Genomic DNA, 22,075 nt, shown 5'->3' on the forward strand with positions numbered 1-22,075 from the left:
TTCAAACATATTGTACAAGTGAAAAATACCCTCTCAATCATTGTGGGATTGTTTTATATTGAAACACTTTCAGCAAATGCATAGTTTAAGTACTTATCATGCCACAGCATGTCACCAATCTCGGTACTAGCTGATGTCAAATTTGCTGTTTAAATGACTTTTAAGACATTAAACAAGTGAGTAAAAAGCCTCACAATCCTTTTGCGATGTTAATAAATCAAATAATTAAAAAAAAATGTGGATTCTGACAGCTGCCTAGAACTTTCAACCTCATTCACTGTAGTCTGCAGTTCTACAGTTGCGCCAAAGCTTCCTATAGGAAATGTCTGGTGCTAGTTCTTATGACCTATTCAAAGAGCAGGGCCCAACAGTCCCTTTTCAGTGTCAATTCTAAAGTGGCATGCCACCTAGATATGTCTTATAGCTCCTTCAAATCAGTGTTTTCATTGCTTCAAAATTACTTCAGGCATCTCACCTCTTAGTCTCTTGTCTTATGTTTCATACCTTTCAGCAATTAAATGTTTGGAAGCACTTGGAACTCCAGCATGCCACAGCATGTCACCCCTCTCGGGACTAGCTGATGTCAAATTTACTGTTTAAATAACTTTTTAGACATTAAACAAGTGAGTTAAAAGCCTCACAATCCTTTTGCGATGTTAATAAATCAAATTTAAAAAAAAAAAATGTGGATTCTGACAGCTGCCTAGAACTTTCAACCTCATGCACTGTAGTCTGCAGTTCTACAGTTACACCAATGCCTTATGTTGAAAATGGCTGGTGCTAGTTCTTATGACCTATTCAAACGGCAGGGCCCAACAGTCCCTTTTCAGTGTCAATTCTAACATGGCATGCCACCTAGGTATGTCTTATATCTCCTTCAAATCAGTGTTTTCATTGCTTCAAAATTACTTCAGGCATCTCACCTCTTAGTCTCTTGTCTTATGTTTCATACCTTTCAGCAATTGAATGTTTGGAAGCACTTGGAACTCCAGCATGCCACAGCATGTCACCCCTCTCGGGACTAGCTGATGTCAAATTTACTGTTTAAATGACTTTTTACACATTAAACAAGTGAGTTAAAAGCCTCACAATCCTTTTGCGATGTTAATAAATCAAATAAAAAATAAAAAAAAATGGGGATGCTGACAGCTGCCTAGAACTTTCAACCTCATGCACTGTAGTCTGCAGTTCTAAAGTTACACCAATGCTTTATGTCAAAAATGGCTGGTGCTAGTTCTTATGACCTATTCAAACAGCAGGGCCCAACAGTCCCTTTTTAGTGTCAATTCTAACATGGCATGCCACCTAGATATGTCTTATATCTCCTTCAAATCAGTGTTTTCATTGCTTCAAAATTACTTCAGGCATCTCACCTCTTAGTCTCTTGTCTTATGTTTCATACCTTTCAGCAATTGAATGTTTGGAAGCACTTGGAACTCCAGCATGCCACAGCATGTCACCCCTCTCGGGACTATCTGATGTCAAATTTACTGTTTAAATGACTTTTAAGACATTAAACAAGTGAGTTAAAAGCCTCACAATCCTTTTGCGATGTTAATAAATCAAATAAAAAAAAAATGCAGATTCTGACAGCTGTCTAGAACTTACAACCTCATGCACTGTAGTCTGCAGTTCTACAGTTGCATCAATGCTTTATTTGGAAATGTCTGGTGCCAGTTCTTATGACCTATTCAAACAGCAGGGCTCAACAGTCTCTTTTCAATGTCAATTCTAACGTGGCATGCCACCTAGATATGTCTTATATCTCCTTCAAATCAGTGTTTTCATTGCTTCAAAATTACTTCAGGCATCTCACCTCTTAGTCTCTTGTCTTATGTTTCATACCTTCCAGCAATTGAATGTTTGAAAGCACTTGGAACTCCAGCATGCCACTAGGTGATGTAAAATGTACTGTTTAAATGACTTCAAATGATATGATATGATATGATAGTTTATTTATATAGCGCCTATACACAATGTGTTTCAAAGCGCTTCAAGGCAAGAAAGGGACCAAGGTAAAATACAACGACATTCTTACAGGCCATGAACATTAATGATGTGAAATTAACTATCGTACTTGGCCTGACGACATTTCAGATAGTGCAAATGCTAAGACATAGATAAGAAAGGGAGGGGGAGAGTGGGAAGGAAATGGAAACAGACAGGCGACTACCGTACTAGGCCTGACGCCATTTCTGGTAGAGCCGGAGGAAAACAAAAGGTGAGGGAGAGGGGTGCAGAAAGGGAGGGGAGGAACAAAACAAGTGACTATCGTACTAGGCCTGACAATGTTTCAGATAGTGCTGGAGGGAGGAGGGGCAACAGTAAGGGGATAGGGGAGCGACAGACGAGGTTGCTATCATAGTAGGTCCATGGACAATTCTGATAGAGTAAGTGCATAGAAAAAAGTAAGGGGAGGAGGGGAGGAGATAGGAAAAGGGAGGGGGAGGGGAGGAGAGAACAGAGAGTAAGCAGTCAAAAAGAGTGGAGAAGCAAGAGAGGAGAGCGAATACAATTGCAGAAGTCAGTAGTAACACATAATGTTGCAAGCCAGGATACAAGATGAAGATGGAAACAGCATGATTCAGGGCCACCACGAGTACAAGATGCAAAGGAAGTCCAGCATGAGAGTTGAGAACGGGTGACGCACCGTGAATCAATCAAAGACATTAAACAAGTGAAGAAATAGCCTCACGACCATTGAGAGACGTTATACATTTAATTTAATAATAAAAAGCCTGTACGTCACCTTGCGGCTGCTAGCTGTCTATCTCCTGTGCATGACACAATATGGCCTGAGTATAAGTAGAATCCTCTGACAGCGAGTAAAGCAGAGAAAGGAGGCCTTCAAACATTCTGCAGTTGTCTTCAACTACATAGTTCATTCTTTTTTCAATATTTAAAAATGTTTATTTTAATTAAGCATCATCCAAATTGTATTAAATGAAATCTGTTATGTATTGTACACAGGATGAAAGGCGTACATTTCTTATTAAAATGTCCATCTCATAATAACAATGGTCACTTTACCATAGTCTCAGTTGTATTATTAATTTGAAAGCATGTTTCCTTGTTATAACCTTCTGTTTAATTTCTAATTACTTTTTTTTTAAACTGGTCGTCTCTAATTTAAACCTTTCCTTGTTCCTACTAAATTATCTTTTCTTGCATACAATAATCATATATTAAGATTAATGTGGCCCTTGTAATTGTTATTAATTTATGGCATATTAGCTGATCTAGATGCTAATCGTGTGCTTATTTTTCTAATTCATTGTCTTAATTTCTATTCACCTTATCATAAGGCTGCCTCTGCTTTCAAACTTACAATAATGATGTGTTATAACCGCTTTACATAAAACATATTTGCCTACAAAATCACCCAACCAAAGTTGTTACTCATTTGTCTGTCTCAGAAGGTTGAAACTTTAAATTGGCCTTTCTGGGATTCGAACCGGCAACCTGTAGATCCCAGCAGCGAGAGTTGCTACCCCACCTCACTAATCACTTATCTAAAATGAGAATCTCAACTGAAAATGCAGAACATTTTTATTTTTAATCTTTTACTGAAATGCTCGCAATAAACGCTTGTTACAGTGGATTAGTTTACTGTTTTCTTGGCCGTTTCAACAATCAATTTTCTGTATACTTCTAGTAAACATGAATGAATATCAAACTGCACCAACTCAATTAAAGTAAAATTATTTATTATTTAAATACATAAATAGATAATAAAACAAATATAATAGTGCAAACAAACCATAACAGCATTGTATTTAACAATTATATATGTATATATATATATGTATGTATATATATACATTATATACATGACACCCCAATTTTAAATATTTATTTTCACGAGAGCATGACTCTCACATCTTATGACAACTCAATGTAATGTACAATAATTATTATTTAAATAAATATAACAAATATAATAGTGCAATGATAGTGCAAATGAACCGTAAAAACATTACGTAGAATGTATATATATCACGTTTATTAATGTCGTCTCAGCAGAGCATGACCATCACAGCTTAGTCAATGGTTTACATACCACCACTTGACCTGCAAAGGTCTAATTAAACTGTGCTACCAATAATAAATAGTAACTTCTTTTACTACTTTTCTTTTTATTCGTCTTCTCCACAAATTAAAGTGCATCCACAGATCAGCATACGTTCAGCTTCATAGCGGTTCAGTCCTTCACATTTTTGGAGAATTTTGATTGTCATCTGCACAAAAGTAAACAAAATGCCACATTTCGGTCACTATTACTTTAACTGATCATCAATTGTGTAACATGATAGCACAGAACAATGCTCTCCGGGCCGCTCTTAGTATCCCAAGAAGAGAGCATATCACCCATGCCAGGCACTCAGCCCAATGGCTCCCGGTCAAAGAGCGGATCACTCTCAAAATTCTCACACTCACTCACAAATGCCTCTCCCTCTCCGCCCCGTCCTATCTATCAGAAACCATCTTCAAACCATCCTCCTCCCGTCCCACCACAACGAAATACTCCAACCTACTCTGCATCCCAAGCATCAAAAAAGCCAAAGCCGGAGGTCTAGGTTTCCCCTACATTGTAGCCAAGACATGGAACGCTCTTCCTGCAAACATCAGAGCGGAAAACTCACTCGCTATTTTTCGCAGGAAACTGAAAACCGCATTCCTTGCAAAATAACATGAAACCCTCAGGATTCCATGTAAATGTCTACTGTAAATATTGTATTTGTATGCAAATATTGTATCCTATGTAACTAAGACATTGTCTGTAACAAGCGCCACGATGCCCCCGGGCTGACGTGCGCTCTACAAATTTGAATAAATAAATAAACATTGTAAACATACAAATAACCTGAATATGGCCTGCAGACTGCTAGGGGAAATGCAACACTCACAACAATGCCATGAAAAGACTCACAGACAGACAAGAGTGTGACATGCGTCCACAACGGAGTGCTGGCTTAAAACAGGTAATTGTCTTTGGAGGTTGGCGGCATGGCATGGGTGTGGATGGGAGTGTGTCGGTGTCAGCATAGTGGGGTGGTTGGTGCACATGTCCCTCAAAAGTGCAAAGGGGCGGCTTGAGATCAACAAAGCGGCCTAGAACATAGCAGCGTTATGCAGCCAGTCTTTCAACCCTACCTCTCTGATATTTGTGCATTGAGGATATGCATCTGTCATTTTCAATCCCCAGCAGTGAGTACTCAAAGCTAGTGGTACATTTTCACATGTAAATCTAACCAAGAGCGCCCTTGCTAACTCAGGACCATGTCAGTCCAGATACTGTTCATAACCATTGGACAATTTGAGTCCCAGTACAAACCTATTGAGCGGAATCCCTCTCCCATGGCAATAACATCCTCCTGTGTCTTCTGGTGGATTTCATGTGTCATTGTTCGTCTATCCCTGCCGAATGATGTTATGTGAGTTTGTCCAAAGCTGCTGGCAGCCTAGTTCAATTAAGCAGTTTTTCACATGCTTGCACCAAGGGAGCTTATAGATATCAATTACAGGCCTAAGGGCTGCCACCCATAACCCTTTTTATGGTTCAGCTGTATCTGCCTAAAAATAGCTTTCTCAGTCGGGCTGGACTACTTTCCAGTGTGTGAGCCTCAGGCAGAAACAGTCAGAGGATTTGACCTGTTTGATTGTATTTCCCTCGATCTGAATTGTTTGCTTCACGTACTTGCTTCTTGGTGGCCTAAACACCATGCACTTTGTTTTTGAACGATTCAGCATCAGTCCATGGCCATCAAATGTAAATGGAATTGTTTTCGTAGTACTGATGGAGTCAAGGAGATGAGCATTACATTTCTGGCATACATCAATACAGGGAACTTATCTATGCCAAATGATTGTTTATCAGTCTTGGCAGGTACCAGTAACTCAATAGCTGAAATAGGCTCTCCTAGGCACCTGAATGGAATTGGGGGAGGCAACTCCTCTCTCGGTTGGGATAAAACAATACAGCAGGTAACTGCCCACACACGGCACCACCCCAATCATCCTAGGCATTTTTTAAGAAAGCTTTGACAGTTTTTTAATAAAAAGCTGTGGTTAATTATTTTACATTCATGTATCACCTTACCTCTGGTATTAACACATCGACCATGAGTGATGTATTTCTACAGGACAATGAAAATGTCAGAGCTTTTTTAATTGCTTCCATCAAACTTCTTGTCTACAATAAAATATAGTACATTTAACTAATTCTCAGTTAGGGGTTATTTTAACAATTACAAGACAAAGGGTTTTTCAAAACAATAACGTTTTTTACTCACATCACTTTCGCTGAATATAGTCATCCTCATTTTCAGTTCCTGTTTTAATTTTGGCATATATGTTGGATTTGAGAAGAGAAACATTCGGTTTGATTTCTTTCTACCTTTGATAATATTAGATGCATGTTCCTGTTTAAGATAAAAGAACATAGAATTTTGGTTAGGTTTCACATTTGTTAACAGTTATCATTCACAGTCTACACCCCCATCATTTGTCATCACATTAAGAGGTGGTCTACCTCAGTTTGCAATTTAAATATACCTGTATTCTTCATAAACATTCATTAACAAAACAGACTGTGGTTTTCACAACCAGCAATTTCATTATTTCACAGTCTCCGATACAAATTGTACTGCAATGTATTAGAAAATCATATTTTGTTCATGTGTAATATTATGTGGCGCTTGATTGGCATGGTCATCTTTATTAAGTTTAATTATCAATCTTGCAGCTCTGTTTTGCACTCTCTGAAGTAGAGTGATAGCGTATTTTGGGAACCCCAAGGTAGCAGGAGTTTCCATATTCCACATGAGAGCAGATGGAGTTTATAACCATTAACTGGAGAGAGAGAAAAAAGAGATAGAAACTGAAGGATATATCAGATGTTTCCTATTAACGCGATGCATAATTTAGTTATTGGTGAGGTTTGACTCTTTAAGGTAGCTTAAAATCAATATAAATGCCTAGGTTCTTAACAACACATTTCTGTTTTCGCAAGTTACCCAAGGAGGTTGTCCAGCAGAGGGTTCTTCAACTTTTAGGCTTTTCATTTTCCGCAAACATTTTGGATTTGCTTTTATTGATCTTTAATGAGTTAGAGTGCTTCACTCTATAACAGAGACTAGTAAGTATTTTGACAGGTGGTTTCATCACCCCCTTTTAAGTCAACCATAATAAGGTTATTGCATTATTAAATAAGGATACCTCAGTTTCATGTAAAAGATCAATTTGTGGATGGTAGAAAGGGTTTAACCCTGTTAGGCATCACATCTCATGGCATGCGCTTGAGATAAGTAGGGACCGACACTGATTTGTTTAGAACAATTGGTAAGAAAAGACTGGATCCATGTAATTGCTGTGAAAACATTGAGGACTGACTGTTTTGCTTGTCCTCCCAAAATATTAATGTTCAAGGAAGTGTGAAATACAGCTATCATATTGAGATTAATTCTTTTTTAAAATAATTAAAATCTACTATATCAGTAAAGTACATTTCTTTGCATGTAGAAAATAACTATCTTATTTTTACTTTTAATCAACATTTACAGTACACTTTTCAAACAATTCCAATACTTAAGCAATGAATATGACAATTCTTTTATACATGCCTTTATTTCATCTTTGTTCAGTAAATTCTTTATGCCTTCATTTTCAAGTTTTTCTTTTAGCCTTGTAAAATTGAATTTGCAAATCAATATATTTCTGAGACATTTCTTATTTCATAGTGATAGATAAATGCATTTCAATAATCAGATTCCAGCTACAAGCTTTAAAGCAAGTACATATTCCATATATGTTTACATTAGTATGTCCAGGGTTCGAAAGACATTTCACTATGAACTTTATTCTTAATAATTCTCTTCTCTCTTTGTAATCCATACAAACGGTGATCTAATACCATGAATTATCATCCACATTTAATGGTTAAATAAAATATTTACATACTATTTGTTACATCGCACTAGAATCAGTTTATACCACCAATGCCATGTCAATGCTAAACAATTTAACTGCGCTGGGACAATAGCACATGGCCAACAAGCTTGTTGTTATGATACGGGGAGCGCCGGCCCCTCCTGGGATCACCTCCTGGGACATCAACACTTACCCGTTATCATGTCTGGAGCCGTTCAGCCAGACATGGCACATTTCTATCTCACAGAATACAGCGCTTTGCGGCCCCATTTCATAGAAGCTGGAGGTTACAGCAATATGCGTTGTAATGTGGAAGAACTAAGTTTCCCATCATTCTTGCGCTTCCGGGTTGTTTCATCCAATGGGAAACGTGGAGCCTCGCATTGACTCGTATTTCACGTTCTACGTAATGCAGAAGTTTGCTTCCTATCAAAGTTATTACAGTGGTTTTGTTCAGAACCTTGTTTCCTTGTAGTAAACTTTGCCTGCTATTGAGGATTCCGTAACTGGTTCCTCCTTCTTTACAAGTTCCCGGTTGTTCCATAACCGCGGTAGTCCTTTTCTCACCTTTTGTACTTCCTTGTTATAATCAGTCTTCCTGTGTACCGAACCTTCAGCCTGTCTACTGACTACTCTCCTCGAATCTGCATTTGTCACCGGTCTCTCCTTCCTGTGTACCGGACCTTCAGCCTGCCCATGGACTACTCTCCTTGAATCTGTATTTGTCACTGGTCTCTCCTTCCTGTGTACCGGACCTGAGTTGTTAAACGGATTGGCTTTGGACATTCCTCCTCTGCTGCGGTTTCTGCCACATCGCAAGTATTTCTTTACCTGGGTAACCTCATACTTTCTTTCCGTGTTTACACTTTACTTTACTGTTATCCTTGTCACCTACAAGTCTGGTTGTGTTCTCTTACCCGCCTGATACTTACCTTTTCCTCGTGCACGAGAACGCTCTGCAGGGACGTGCACCACCCCGACTCTAGTGTGATCCGCGTGCCGTCAGGGTTAGTCCCCTTACTAACCTTAACTATTTGTTGTTTTGCACCAGTCGTTGTGGACTTTCTCATATCCTTCTTAAATTCTTCATACGCCTTTCACACGGTAAGACTATAGGCTCATTCCTAGCTACCAGACATTCATTGACCCTGTTCTGTTTAGTTGAGCTTACCACTTTCTCATTGTTATCTCTGTCCTCAGGGTCAGGTTACATAGAAGATTTAGCTGCTATTTAGTGCAGGTATTATTATTTGTGATATATCTCTGTTTTACCCATTATCATTATCTGATAGCAAAACCTTGTTGTTTCCTTTACAGCCGGTGTCTATAGCGGTGTGTGTTCCCGCTCTTTTGAGCGATCGGTCTCCTTCACTGTCTGTTCTGAACAGTCTTGGGACATATTGCTAAAAAGAGTTATTTTCCCTCAACAGAGAGGAGGCCCTTGGTTTAGGTCTAACTAAGGGCTCTACTATCAAGTCACGGGCCAGGTTCTGCAGTATCACCAGGATTACCACCCGGTGAGTGGCACTTGTCTTCGCAGCACTGCAAAGCATAAAGTGCCAAATAAGAACTGAATTCAACTTATGGTGTAACTACTTTATAAAAAATAACTTAGTAGCTCTTCTGTTCAAATGTCTTCATCTTTTGTAATTCCATTTCTGACAAAGCACAGGATAGAAAACGTGTCATTATTAATGCATGACATGGCACTGTTAACCGTGTCATACTTTAAAAGTATTCCATTATCCGCAATTGCAGTTTTGTCTGTAATTGCTTACTGTTTGGTTTACCAAGACTAAACAGGTCAATTACCTGTACTTCAGTTTTAATTAAGGTTTGTGATCAATTTGTGTCCTGCATGCATCTTCTCTCTTTACTAAACTATTCAAGCTGTAGCACCCACATTATTTTCAGCTCATTATTTTAGACATTCTTGTACAATATATACATATGTATACACCACAAAGATTATGTTGTGATCGAACGGATAATGAAAAAATGGGTCTTCTTTCCTTTATCCATATCTGTTTGCAACACCTCAGAAATGGGCCATATAAATATCAACAAACATCACCATTTTGATACATCAATATATATATATATATATATGTTTACACAATATAATATTATACCGCAATATTAACCTCTCCAATGGTAATGGAAATTTTTTGTGACAACCACAGTGAAATTTCATGTCCAAAATATTCCCAGTTACTGCTAAATCTGTACAGTCCAAATGCAACCACTTTTTGCACTTCTCGCATTCAATCCACTGAAGTGTTTGTTCTTTGGGGTACAATGACCTACACATGGAAATACATAGAAAAATATAAGTTAACCATCAACCATTACTGGTATAATGTGCAACATTTGAAGTCAATTCCAAATGTATTTTACATACTATTTAGCAATGGTATTACAAAGGATAACATTTGTACATCAAGCACCTGTGAAAATGCACCATAGTAGTATAAACCTTGAACAACAGCATGTTGGATAACATTACATGCAATGCAACCTCTCTACCAAGGTTACCTTCGGTAGCTAACAATGTATTTCACATCAGGATTTGACCATTATGGATAGTTCCTTACGTTTTTTCATCTCCATACGATCTAAACCCATCCTATGGTACATGCATCCCAGCTAGTGTTTCCAGCCATTGCCCATGTTATCCTCCCTTCCCTTTGTCACCTTTGTCTTATGGTTTATCATCGACTTTACCCCACTGTTTCCAATTCCTTCTTGCCTGTATCCTCATTTCCTTCTCACCCCACAGACCACGGTCTGCTTTGCACCCTGGGCGGTGACATAGTTCATTCACACTGACAAGGTTGCAATGCTTTAAGACCATAAGGTGGTGAGGTGCACAGTATGAAAGCTAATTAACATAACATCACTTGATGCACATTACATTTTCGAAAACCTTTTGTTGTTCTAAAATATATCATATAGTACACTTTAATTTGCTCTCAAAAGTCACCTAATGAAAATATTTACACTACTTACATTAATAGGAATTCTGATTTATTAAATGTCTTACTTATTTTTTGAAGTTTCATTTTCTTGATAAATGCAGGCCATGTGTGCAGCTGCCATACATTCAGTGCCAGATACTATTTTTGGCTTCCTCTCTTCTTTCAGTGGTTGCAAAATTAATTCTGCTTGAGCAATTAAAGTTGGTCTATTTCCTACTGCATCCTCAGTTGACTTTAACACCACATTGCTCAGTTTACTCTCTTCGTGAACAGAAGTTACATTTCTGTTTTGTATTTCCTACAATATATATTTAGTTAATATAAAAAATGTAAAAGCCACTTGACAACAAACTGTACTTCCCGACATCATATTGAATTAAAAGCAACACTCCCCACAAAATATAATGTCGTTACATATATAGTATACAGTATATAGATTATAATGTAACAAACTGTAAACAAGTTTCAGAAAGACTGCAACTGCTTAATTTGGCTATAATTATATTTTTGAATCTTTCATGGCAACAGATAAGTACTTTATGGTGCTAATATATAAACATTACGCTCAGGAGCTTGGCTTAAATCATCAAGCTCATTAACCAATTCTCATGCTTAAGGGTTACAAATGGGACAAGGACGACCCTGGGAGCTGGGGGGCTGCCGCTGCCACCCACACTGGTATGCTGGCACTGGAGAAGGTAGACTGTGGATTCCCTAAGTTACCCAGCCAGGACACCTACTCTAGGAAAAAGGTTGGACAATTTGTCTCCCATAATCACTCATTCCCAACAGATGATAAACCAGAATGGACGAGAAAATATGCTTACAGATTTGGAATCAGGAAGCTAATTGGGAAGGCCAAGATCACCCACTGAATTTATTTCCACTCCTCCACCCCGGTGAATCTGCAACACACACCACTCCCCCATTCAATATCCAGAGTGGCAGAAGGAAGCCTAGTCCTCAACCATAGATATAATGGACACACATACAAGCACACTTCATTCTTACATTCCTAATAAGGTTAATATCTCATACTTGCTGTTGCAGAATAGTCATAAGACATGAAGCATGATATCGTCGTAAGTGGCATAGGTTATCCTGCGATAGTTCTTCTAACGCCATTTCTATTCCTCGAATTGTAGTATCAGTTGTTTATTAATGAAAATACTAATTAATGGTTATCGGTTAAGCCCATGTAACATGTTTATTATCACCCCACCCTCCAAGGCCTTCCCTCCACCCCCAGGGGAGTGTCCAAGACCGCCCCAGCAGAGGATGTGGTAGCAGTAGGGGTATGGAAAAACATACACACGTCACTGTGCATCAGTAATGGGAGTAGGAAACAACCCCTGCAGTAGGCGGCTAATCTCTTTCACCTGACCAGGATGGGTTTACCAAAGTCACATATATTATATCGATAGTCCACTGCTCTCACCTTCCAGTAACCCTTCATATGTGTCTAAAAAACATGTACTATATATAACACATCAATACACAATACATTTAAATAGATGCCCCACACGTTGTTCATGTTCAAATGCTTATCATAAAACAATGAGTAATGAACACTTAATGAATGCTTCATACACTCTCATGTATGAAATAAGTCTTTTAATTATGAGAAAAAAATAATAAAGAAACATTGTTACTATAATGGGCAAATGGTCTCTACGCACAACACCCTTAACATGAAAATAGTCACTAAAGCATCAATCATTGTCATTGCCTCTCATTTCTGCTACATCTTCTTAGGATTTAAGACTTGTCCACCATCTCCAAGATATCATAGTCCTCAAAAAACATCGACCTGCCTCATAAAGGTCTCATCTCACCATTAATGCTAGGTAATCTTCATAGAAGCACCTAAAAGCACTTCCCCTTTCAATACCTCAATACCTTTCTCAATGTGATATCAATAGGGGACAAAACTCCACATACTCACTATCTTAGCTCATCTCTAGCCGTCATCAGCTTAAAGCTGTTGAGGGAGGTATGTAGTCTTTCTGCGGTTTTGTAGTTCCTTCATATTGCTATCTCTTTTTTACTATTTATCAGAACACTTGGTGCTTGTCCCAGAAAAGCCTGGAGAGCAGGGAACTGCTTTATTATAATAGAAGACTGCAGCATTCTAACTTCAAGGTTACTGGCACTCATCACAGATTCTTGCAAAAGAAAACTGATGTAATTTAATGTAACTTTGTTAAGGGAAATCTGTCAGCTTTCTTTTTACTAAATATGAACACATTTGCATCGAGTCTGGGTCTATGACTCAAATATGCCGCTTAAAGCATGGCCTAGCCCTAGCTATAACTGAGGTTACACATCACATGAAGTTTTAAAAACATCTACAAATATAATATTAGACCTACGGTGCAGACAAAAACACCACAGCTCTCACTGTCCTTCTGTATCCATTGTGTTGGGATCTCAATTTTCCACTTCTTTAGATCCCATATGTGACTGAAAATATTGCTATATCAAAGTAAAAAGGAAAAATACAACAACCATGTATTAATAACTTAAATATTAGTACCATGTTTATTTTACAATGTTTTCATCTGGCACAGTTAAATCATGCATTCATGAACATGAACACTACATATATAAAAAATGTAACAGTTGAAACTCATACCCCTCTAATAAAGACAAACTTTAATTGCAATACATAACATTTATACATCACTTATACATTTAACAACATTGAACCTAAATATCTCGAGAGGATAGCTTAGAAACCTGTGGGTATTAAGTGCATTATAAATAACCCATTACAATAAAATATCACATTTTAAAAAATATTTTTCTTACCTAATGATTTCCATCTCCTCCTCATTCATATTTAGATATGTTCCCAAAGAATCAAATATTTGTATCATTCTCCTCTTACCATTGAAAATCTGAAAGTATCATGTGTAGGAAATTACATATACAATATTACTTGCTGTGAAAAAGCCACACAGTACATTATCTATGTTCCCTATTTTATAGCTTGTAAATAGATTTAAACACATGTAAATTAATTCTACACAATCCAAGAAATATATATGTTGTTAGCTCCTAATGACTTTAACAGCTTACAGAAAATGAAATACCTATTTTATTTCTTTTTTAAGTCCTGCCTTCTTGAATAAAATAAATAGTTCAGTCATGAATATTAGCCAGATGAATTAATTTAGCTGAAAACCACTATAAACACCTTAGAAATCAAACCAGTATAAGGTGTACATAAGGAAAAGATAATTGTCATGTGCTTGAAGGGGTACATGAAATTATCTGCTACACGGTAAGCAGATAAAGTCCTTTAATTAGGTAATCAAGTAAACCTCACCAAATACATCCGTACATATCTATTGCTACAGCCAACTGACAGCCAATGCTGCATCTTTCTCCCAAGGATCCAAATTGTACATTCTGTTCTAGTACACAACATATTTCAGCTAGAACACTCTATAGGGAGTAGGTTGCTATAGTACAGTACCCACAAAGCTGAAACTATAAGGGTATAGTGGATACAGGAATGAGAAGAGTCTTGCAGATAGTAAATGATAGGCTTTAGGTATAGACCAGCACCGATGACAGTGATTACAAAAGGGCAGGTACTCCAATTAAGAAAAACATGTTTTGTTCATATTTCTTCTGTACACCGAATGGCTGTAGGGATTCCCACAATGTCACTGCAAGCTCTAGCCTACTGGGCAGGTTGCTATTACAGGGGTTCACACTCATTGTCCATGCAAAATGAACAGCAGAAATGCATTAGTGTGACTGGACCCTAAGGCTAATTACAATACAAAATGTGTTACAGGACTGAAACATGTATGTCTCTATCAGGAACATAAGAGTGACAGACAGTCTCCTAAAACAGGAACCAGCACACTGTTAATGAATATGGTATACGCGACACTACTGCCATGCACCTATTGCCAGAGACAGATTGCCTGCTGTAAATCACAGCAGCCAAATTCTGGAATAATGAATTACATAAGCACAAGTGAGCACAGGACCTGTAATACAAAACTTCAATGAAATATCCAGGGAAAGAACAGGAACTCTAAGTAAGCAAGGATCAAGAGGACAGGAGCCCAGTTAGAGTGCACTGGAAATACATAGTGGAAACTATGCACTATCATAAAATAATGCCATAGTTAATAATAGACAAGTAAACAAGACTTGACAAAACTGTCACACTAGAATAAAAGGGACTGAACTGCAGACTGTCAACAAGGAAACTAGAACCAGAAATTCTAGACAGGACCAACCATACTGTTAACAAGCAAGCTCTTGACTATAATGAATCAAACTACAGGTGATAATAAGAACTACAAGCCACAATGAACAAGAGAACTGGAAACATAAAGTAAGTGGTGCAGACAGAACACTGACAACTGCAGTTAAAGAAGCAGAAGAACTGCAGTCAGATAACATAGGATTGCAGTCAGGGTATTAGGCAGAGAATTCATGGTTTCAGGGTAGAAAGCACAGTACTTCAGTCTGATATCACATGGCTACGGGGCAGAGGAGCAGGTGAACTGTACTCTAGTTGTTTGTACTGTAATGCAAACAGAATGAATACATGTGTGAACTTATTGTTATTCTTGTGCAATAAACAATTAATATATGGCCTGAAATAATGCTGCATACACATACACCCAAGGGAATCAATATGCTGTTTGTAATCTCCATGCATGCAGAGGTTTTGTGTATTTTCATGATGGAAAGTGGAGAAATTATTATGACAAGATAGGAAAATAAATGGGGTGCATGCAAAACAAAAATGTGTCCGTTAGGGTGAAAAGGGCATTGGGATGACTACAGAAAAGGTTATGAGAAGAAATAAAGTGCTTAAATGCTACTACCAGGTTGCTTACTTTTAAGTGTTTTAAGTTAGTATGACTAGCAAGTTGTGGTTTAAAAAAAAGATTTTGCAATTGCTCTTTTAGTCTTTGAGTGTGTGCTCCTGGCATTAAATCGTTGTTGACAGACAATGTACCATCATTGTCACCCAATTGACAAGGATGACACAAATAAACTACTAGCTTGTAATTCAGGACACAATATACAGCAAACACTAGGTATCCATTACACTTGCTAACTTAAAGAAATGCACCTGAATATGTGTTGAAAATACACAATTACTCAAACAGACATACGGTGCATGCGAGAGTCTGAACTACATTTTCCGACTTAAAAAATATAAAACAATTAATAAATTAATAAAAATCAATTTAGAAGCGTCCAAAAAAATATACTAAACTACTGAAAAGTACATTCAGTTGGTGCATATATGAATACAGGAAATGTCGCTAGATGGCTAATTTCATACAATATGAAAGCTAGATTTTGCTCCTCTTGCTCAATGTCCTGATAAATAACTTAAACTGGTTTCTACAAATAATTCTTCGTGATACATATATCTTTTGAAAACGTTATGAGAATTAAAATAACAAACCTGAAATGAAGTGGTTAAAAGAATGCACAGAGGAATTGTCAACAATACCCTGTCATTAAAATTGTGGAAGCCTGTAGTATATTCCTGGAATCGTACTGGAGTACAGCAAATTGGGCAAATCTTCACATAAACATGAATACCTAGTTAAATGACAGAAATCTTAATGAAATTCTTGGTATACAGATTAACACAAATATTACAAGTACACTGTGGGGTGCTAAAAGTTGGAGAATACAAATTAATTCGTATTTCACAAATCATAGTTAGAATTTTGTCTTGATGTTTATAATCAATCTAAAATTATTTTTATCCTGTATTGTACGGAGAATAGACTGATGAAACAGAGTAAGGATTTAACCATCTTTCCCATGTCATTACCATTATGTCAAAGACAGCAAGCACTCCATCTGCCAGGGAGAGGTCTGTTGAAGAAACAAGTCGCACTCCAATGAGCTCAAAATATAGCACCTAATCAGTCACCTCAATAAAAGTCGGCTACCTCCTTACATTACACTTAAAAATGAAAGAGGCAGCCTGAAAAATCAGAGCTGCATTTAAAGCAATGCAATGGAGCAACAATCCTCTACCTGAACAACAAATGACACAATGAGTGAAGAAAGGCAACGCCATGAAAGTTTTTGTTATTGCCAAAATCCCCAAAATCAGGGAACTGATTGAAGAGACTGCACTTTCTAAAGAACCATCAAAACCAAATACAAAATGTAATGTAAAGCATTGCTCAAAATTAAAACCCATCTCATCCAAGAAGCTTTGCGCCATCTGTAAATCCTTTGTGCCCACCACATGTGTGCATGATGTTCTCCAATCCACAGTCAGTAAACCAATCAAGGTGAACTGCTGATGGCCTCCGCTACATCATCAATGCACCACTATCATAAAGGACCTTCTCCACATTCATAAAAACATGCTTAATAGCTTTCTTCTAAAAAATCTGAATGTAGAACCAAAATGTACAACAAAAAAATCAAACAATGCTCACCTTTGCCTTACTGTTAAAAGTTATTAAAATAACCATATGATATGCAACCGCATGATATCATATGATATAAGTCATTTATAATGCGCCTGTACACAAGTGTTTCTATGCGCAACAAGACAAGGGAGGGAACACAGAGGGAGGACAAGACAACGATCATACTAGGCCTTGTGTCATTCAGATTGTGCAAGTGCGGGAATTAGAAGTTTAAGGGTAAAGGGAGGGGGGAGTGCAAGGGAGAGGGGAGGGGAAAAAAGGGCAGCAATGCTCTGTGTCAGTGCAGCCAGGGCAGCACGGCTCTGGGTAGTGAAGGGAGAACAAGGGACTGTAGGGTTACAGTTACAGCCCCTAAGAGCATGGAAGGCCCGCTGGCAGCGCAAGGGTGACATATCAAGAGAGAGCCTGGTACCTAGTGAGACACTGATGGTGGCCAAGCAACCAGTCAGTACAGCAGACAGGTATGTCAGCAGGGGAGAGAGGGAGAGAAAGCAGAGAAGAGGAAGGTTTTAAGCTGCTTCTGGAACTTTAGGGGTCCAGCACAAGTTTGAGATGGGCACGGAGGCCATTGCAGAGGGAGGCAACGGCAGAAGAGAGAGATCTACCCCCCACTCTCTGCCTGGAGTAGTGTCTAACCCTTAGAGAGTTGGAGGTAGCTGAGGAAGGTATTTTGGAAGAGAGCGTTGGATGTAGTGCGAGCCCCGGCCCCAGAAAGCTTTGTAGACAATGCAAAGGGTCTTGAACTTGATCCGTGCAGTCACCGGGAGCCAGTGGAGATATTTCATGGCTTGAGAGATATGGTGCTAGGACTTGAGGCAAAGGATAAGTCTCGCAGTCCTGTTCTGGATAAGTTGAAGAGGGCGGAGAGTAGAGGAATGCAGATTGAGACAGAGGCTGTTGCAGTAGCCCAGCCTAGAGAGAACTAGGGCTCTGAAGACAGTGATCCTCTGAGGCAAAGTGAGAAAGGGAAGAGTCCCTTTGAGGAGGATTTGCTGATAATGGGACTTCTTGGCGACGTCCGAGATGTGAGCAGAGAAAGAGAGAGTGGAGTCGAAGAAGACACCAAGGTTTTTAGACTCACAGGAAAGCGAAGGAAGAGGGCCCAAGGAGGGCAGCCAGAGTGAGAGAGGGAAAGCGGGAGCAGGGGTCCCAATGAGAAGGATGTCCGGCTTACTGGTATTAAGGCACAGATCATTGGAGGCGCACCAAACCTGAATCGCGGATAGACAATCAGGAATGAGCGATAGATGAGAGGAGGCTGAGGGGAGCCTGAAGGAAAGCTGAGTGTCATCCACATAACACTGAAAGTTAGAGGAAAAGGTAGAGATGAGGTGGGCCAAAGGGGCCAAGTAGAGGTTAAAAAACGAGGGTGAGAGGATAGAGTCCTGGGGAACGCCGCAGGTAAAGAGAGAGGTGGCGGAGAGAAGGGGACCAAGTTGGCAACACATGAGCATCGTGACCTCATAAAAAAAGATGAGTAATATCAGTTCAGTACTAATGTTACCATGCAAAATAAATCCATTGCAACAACCCCTGAAGATAATGACAGGTGTACAATGATTGTCAATATCACATTTGAATATGGATAAGCACACACCGTGGGCATTCACAGTGCAACCCTTGTACCACTCAAACAGATACATAGAATTGCACCTAGACTAATCAATGGCACCAAAACATGTGAATAAAATGGCCCTACATTTAGAAACTTACACTGGTTACCAATAAAAACTTGTAACATAATCAAGAAAGCTTAGATGGGATAAAAACCTGTTGGAACTTATGTGCTGCCTTGACTAGCAGAAGAAATTGTGAAATTGGAGGTATTTCACAATTACCAAAGACACATAATGGAGAGATCAACAAATTAAATGGGAGAAGAAAGAATACCTTTTTGGCTATTATTAGCTCAGTGTTTGGGACAGCCGCCCATCTATGATCGGGAAGGCATCATCGGTTTTGCAGTTTAGGAAACATGATAAGTGGCTGGTCAAATCATTTCTGAAATAAGTTTCTGAAGCTAGACATGGAGCAGGTAATTACAACCATGTACCCATACTATGCCAATGTGTCACATACATACATACATAGATATACTTTCATACAGAGAGGAGATAATATTTTAAATATGATTATTTTGAAATTACCTTTATGGATCTTAAACATTGCATACACAGTTGCATTTTTTGTAATGAGTTTTAGCTGAAGAAGTAAAGGCGCTGTCGGTCCTGGACAGTATGGACAATGTGTTTCCAGTGGAACAAACTTTAATGGTGGTTTTTTGTCTTCCAAAGTCAAATTCTGAGGGAGTTCTTCTGGAATTCTTTTTTTTATATGTAAATATTCAACCATTTTCTTTACGTGCATACTGTTTGGTGGGTATTCACTGCCTTCCAACAATGAATCGACAGTATTTAGATAATCTTTATCATCTGAGGGATCATCATCACTGTCAATACCAGGAATATTGTTGTTGATATTTTCATGGTCTTTACCTTCCAGTAACTTTGGATGTTCCTGGAAAAGCCACCACATTGAAAGGTATCTGTGAACGCAGGTAGGAACCTTACGGCTGTCTTTACACTGACAGTGCCAATTTCCGGTTTTCGTATCAAATGTGACACGGGTTCTTTTGAAAATGCACCAGTAGTCTTGCTTGCCAGTGTACACAGAGAAATATACAAATCGAGCTGAAAACCCTTGATCTTTATAAAAAACTGGGTACACAACACAAACCCCTGCATCACTCGCAGCTGAAATTATTTCCTGGCATTCTTTTTCTCTTGTTGAGGAAATAAGGTTTTTGTTCTTCATTTCTTTTAATGAGTTTACCTGCAGTTCATTAGGGAACTGAAATGGGTCTGCTTTTTTTGCCATTTCCAAATGTTTGCACTCTAATGCTGGATGTCCACTGCGGCAAGCCATTGCCATAAATTCCCTACATTCAGAAATTTCACAAGCCAGAAGTTGTTTGCCAGATGTTTTTTGTATGTGTATTGGTGCTCTTTGTCCACTTTTAGCACGCGGCAAAAAATATATTCCATTTTTGTAATCCACACAGTGAACAGGATCTGAGGTAATACCATGGGTTTGCTGCTGGTGTCGTCTCAGTGAAGACTGCATGGAAAATTGAGTATCACAATGCTCACACTGTATTGTTTTCGAAGATTGTTCCCGCCGATTTGTTTCAATAGGGGTATCTTCCTGTTTCCCTGATTCATGTGACGAGTGTATGTGATCCACTGGAAATAAAATAGGAATAATGGTTATTGGAAGCCTGTTATTGCTGATGAATTAGGCTAAGTTAATTCCACAAGATACTAAGGCATATTTATAAATGATGAAAAAACATAAACTTAAACATAACAGCATAATGGGTAAATGTACATATGGTAGCCGATTTAAGTACAAGGTTTGACATTCTTATATTGTAGAAATGTTCATTAGGTCAAAAGTAACCATTTTTAGACAGTTTTAAGCATTACAGTAAAACAATGAAATGTAAGATGCTAATTTAAATTAAACCTTGCCTTGTTTGGAATGATTTTCTCTCAATGTGTAACCTGTAAAACAAAGTGTTACATATTTTTACATTCAGATAATATTAAGAAAACGTTTTGAAATCATTATTTCCTACAATTTTGTGACACTGAATGATATCTACACCTGGCATCCAAAAGCTACAGACTGAACATGTGTATTTTTAATAGACCTTGGATAGGCACTTTTTGATGTTATGGGATTGATGTGTGGTAGATGGGATGCGGATTCCCTGACAAGCGCTGTCTATGGGAATGTCTTACAGCCCTGGTGGAAGACTTGGGATTGCCTTGTGTGGAGCTGCTTGTGCATAAAATACTGTAACACTGCCTTCCCTTCTCTCTGTTTGTTAAGAGAAGCAATGTGTGCTGGTTTGATATAGGGAACTTGGGAGACATAGTTTCCTGATTTTGGGTGGGTATGTAATGTCAGCTGTACTGCAGCTTCAGGAAACACACCTGACGTGTTGGTGCTCATAATTTGCTCTTTTTTCATGTTGCTGGTGTTGAGACAGCTTTTTCGGCAACCACAAAGGGGCACCTGAGCGTACTGGAACTGCCGGCTCTGCAGTAACACCCCTCCTGCTTTGTCTTAAAGAGATGAGTGACAAAGGCCTTGCTGCTCAGGGGGTCGGGGGGAGCAGGTCAAAAATGTTTGAAGACCACTGGCTTAGTGGATTTACAATGTGAGGCAACATCTTTGATTGGCATGCTTGTCAGAGTCTCATATACAAAACAATCCAGTGTGCTCGTGTATGGACATCACACATTTCGCAGCTATCTCTATAAAAAAATTAACACCAACACAGATGGGCGGGGCAGGGGGGGTCTTGAACAATTTATTGTTTGCTTGGGGGGGCCTTGGCACAAAGAGTTTGAAGACCACTGGTCTAGAGTGACTTAAAGGAATGGGGTTTCTGGGTTCTACAATAAGGAGGATTTGTGGAGTGGCAACAAACCATCACAAACTTGGGTATTATAAGATCTTCTTCAGTGGGAAGTGGAGAATACGGTCTCTCATCCGATGGAGTCACCACCTTCACAGTTCTTAAAGCCATCTGTGACAGGCTTCAAACTTAAATGGGATGGGTTTACATCTAGTTCATGCAAAGGTGGTTGCTAAACTTTGCAGAAGCAATATGATTTGAATAGCCAAATAAATAATGAAAAGCAATGACAAGAA

The 22,075-nt window shown here is 38.6% G+C and overlaps 1 protein-coding gene and 1 long non-coding RNA gene across 2 annotated transcripts; both read right to left on the reverse strand.

The window, feature by feature from the left end:
• Positions 1 to 3,690: 3,690 nt before the first annotated feature.
• On the reverse strand, positions 3,691 to 6,683 carry LOC138520142 (uncharacterized). The gene is made up of 3 exons (XR_011282808.1): positions 6,294 to 6,683; positions 6,101 to 6,193; positions 3,691 to 4,238 (listed from the first exon to the last, which is right to left on the reverse strand). It is a non-coding gene; the product is annotated as an uncharacterized lncRNA (long non-coding RNA).
• Positions 6,684 to 6,726: 43 nt separating this feature from the next.
• Positions 6,727 to 13,747, reverse strand: LOC138520353 (uncharacterized). Its single transcript, XM_069632768.1, has 6 exons — positions 13,719 to 13,747; positions 13,280 to 13,382; positions 10,973 to 11,205; positions 10,074 to 10,232; positions 7,623 to 7,683; positions 6,727 to 6,852 (listed from the first exon to the last, which is right to left on the reverse strand). The coding sequence occupies exons 1-6, from the start codon at positions 13,745 to 13,747 to the stop codon at positions 6,727 to 6,729; spliced, it is 711 nt and encodes a 236-aa protein (XP_069488869.1).
• Positions 13,748 to 22,075: the final 8,328 nt, after the last annotated feature.

Source organism: Ambystoma mexicanum, chromosome 13, assembly GCF_040938575.1.
Source record: "Ambystoma mexicanum isolate Mex_15411 chromosome 13, UKY_AmexF1_1, whole genome shotgun sequence".
Taxonomy (NCBI): Eukaryota; Metazoa; Chordata; class Amphibia; order Caudata; family Ambystomatidae; genus Ambystoma; species Ambystoma mexicanum.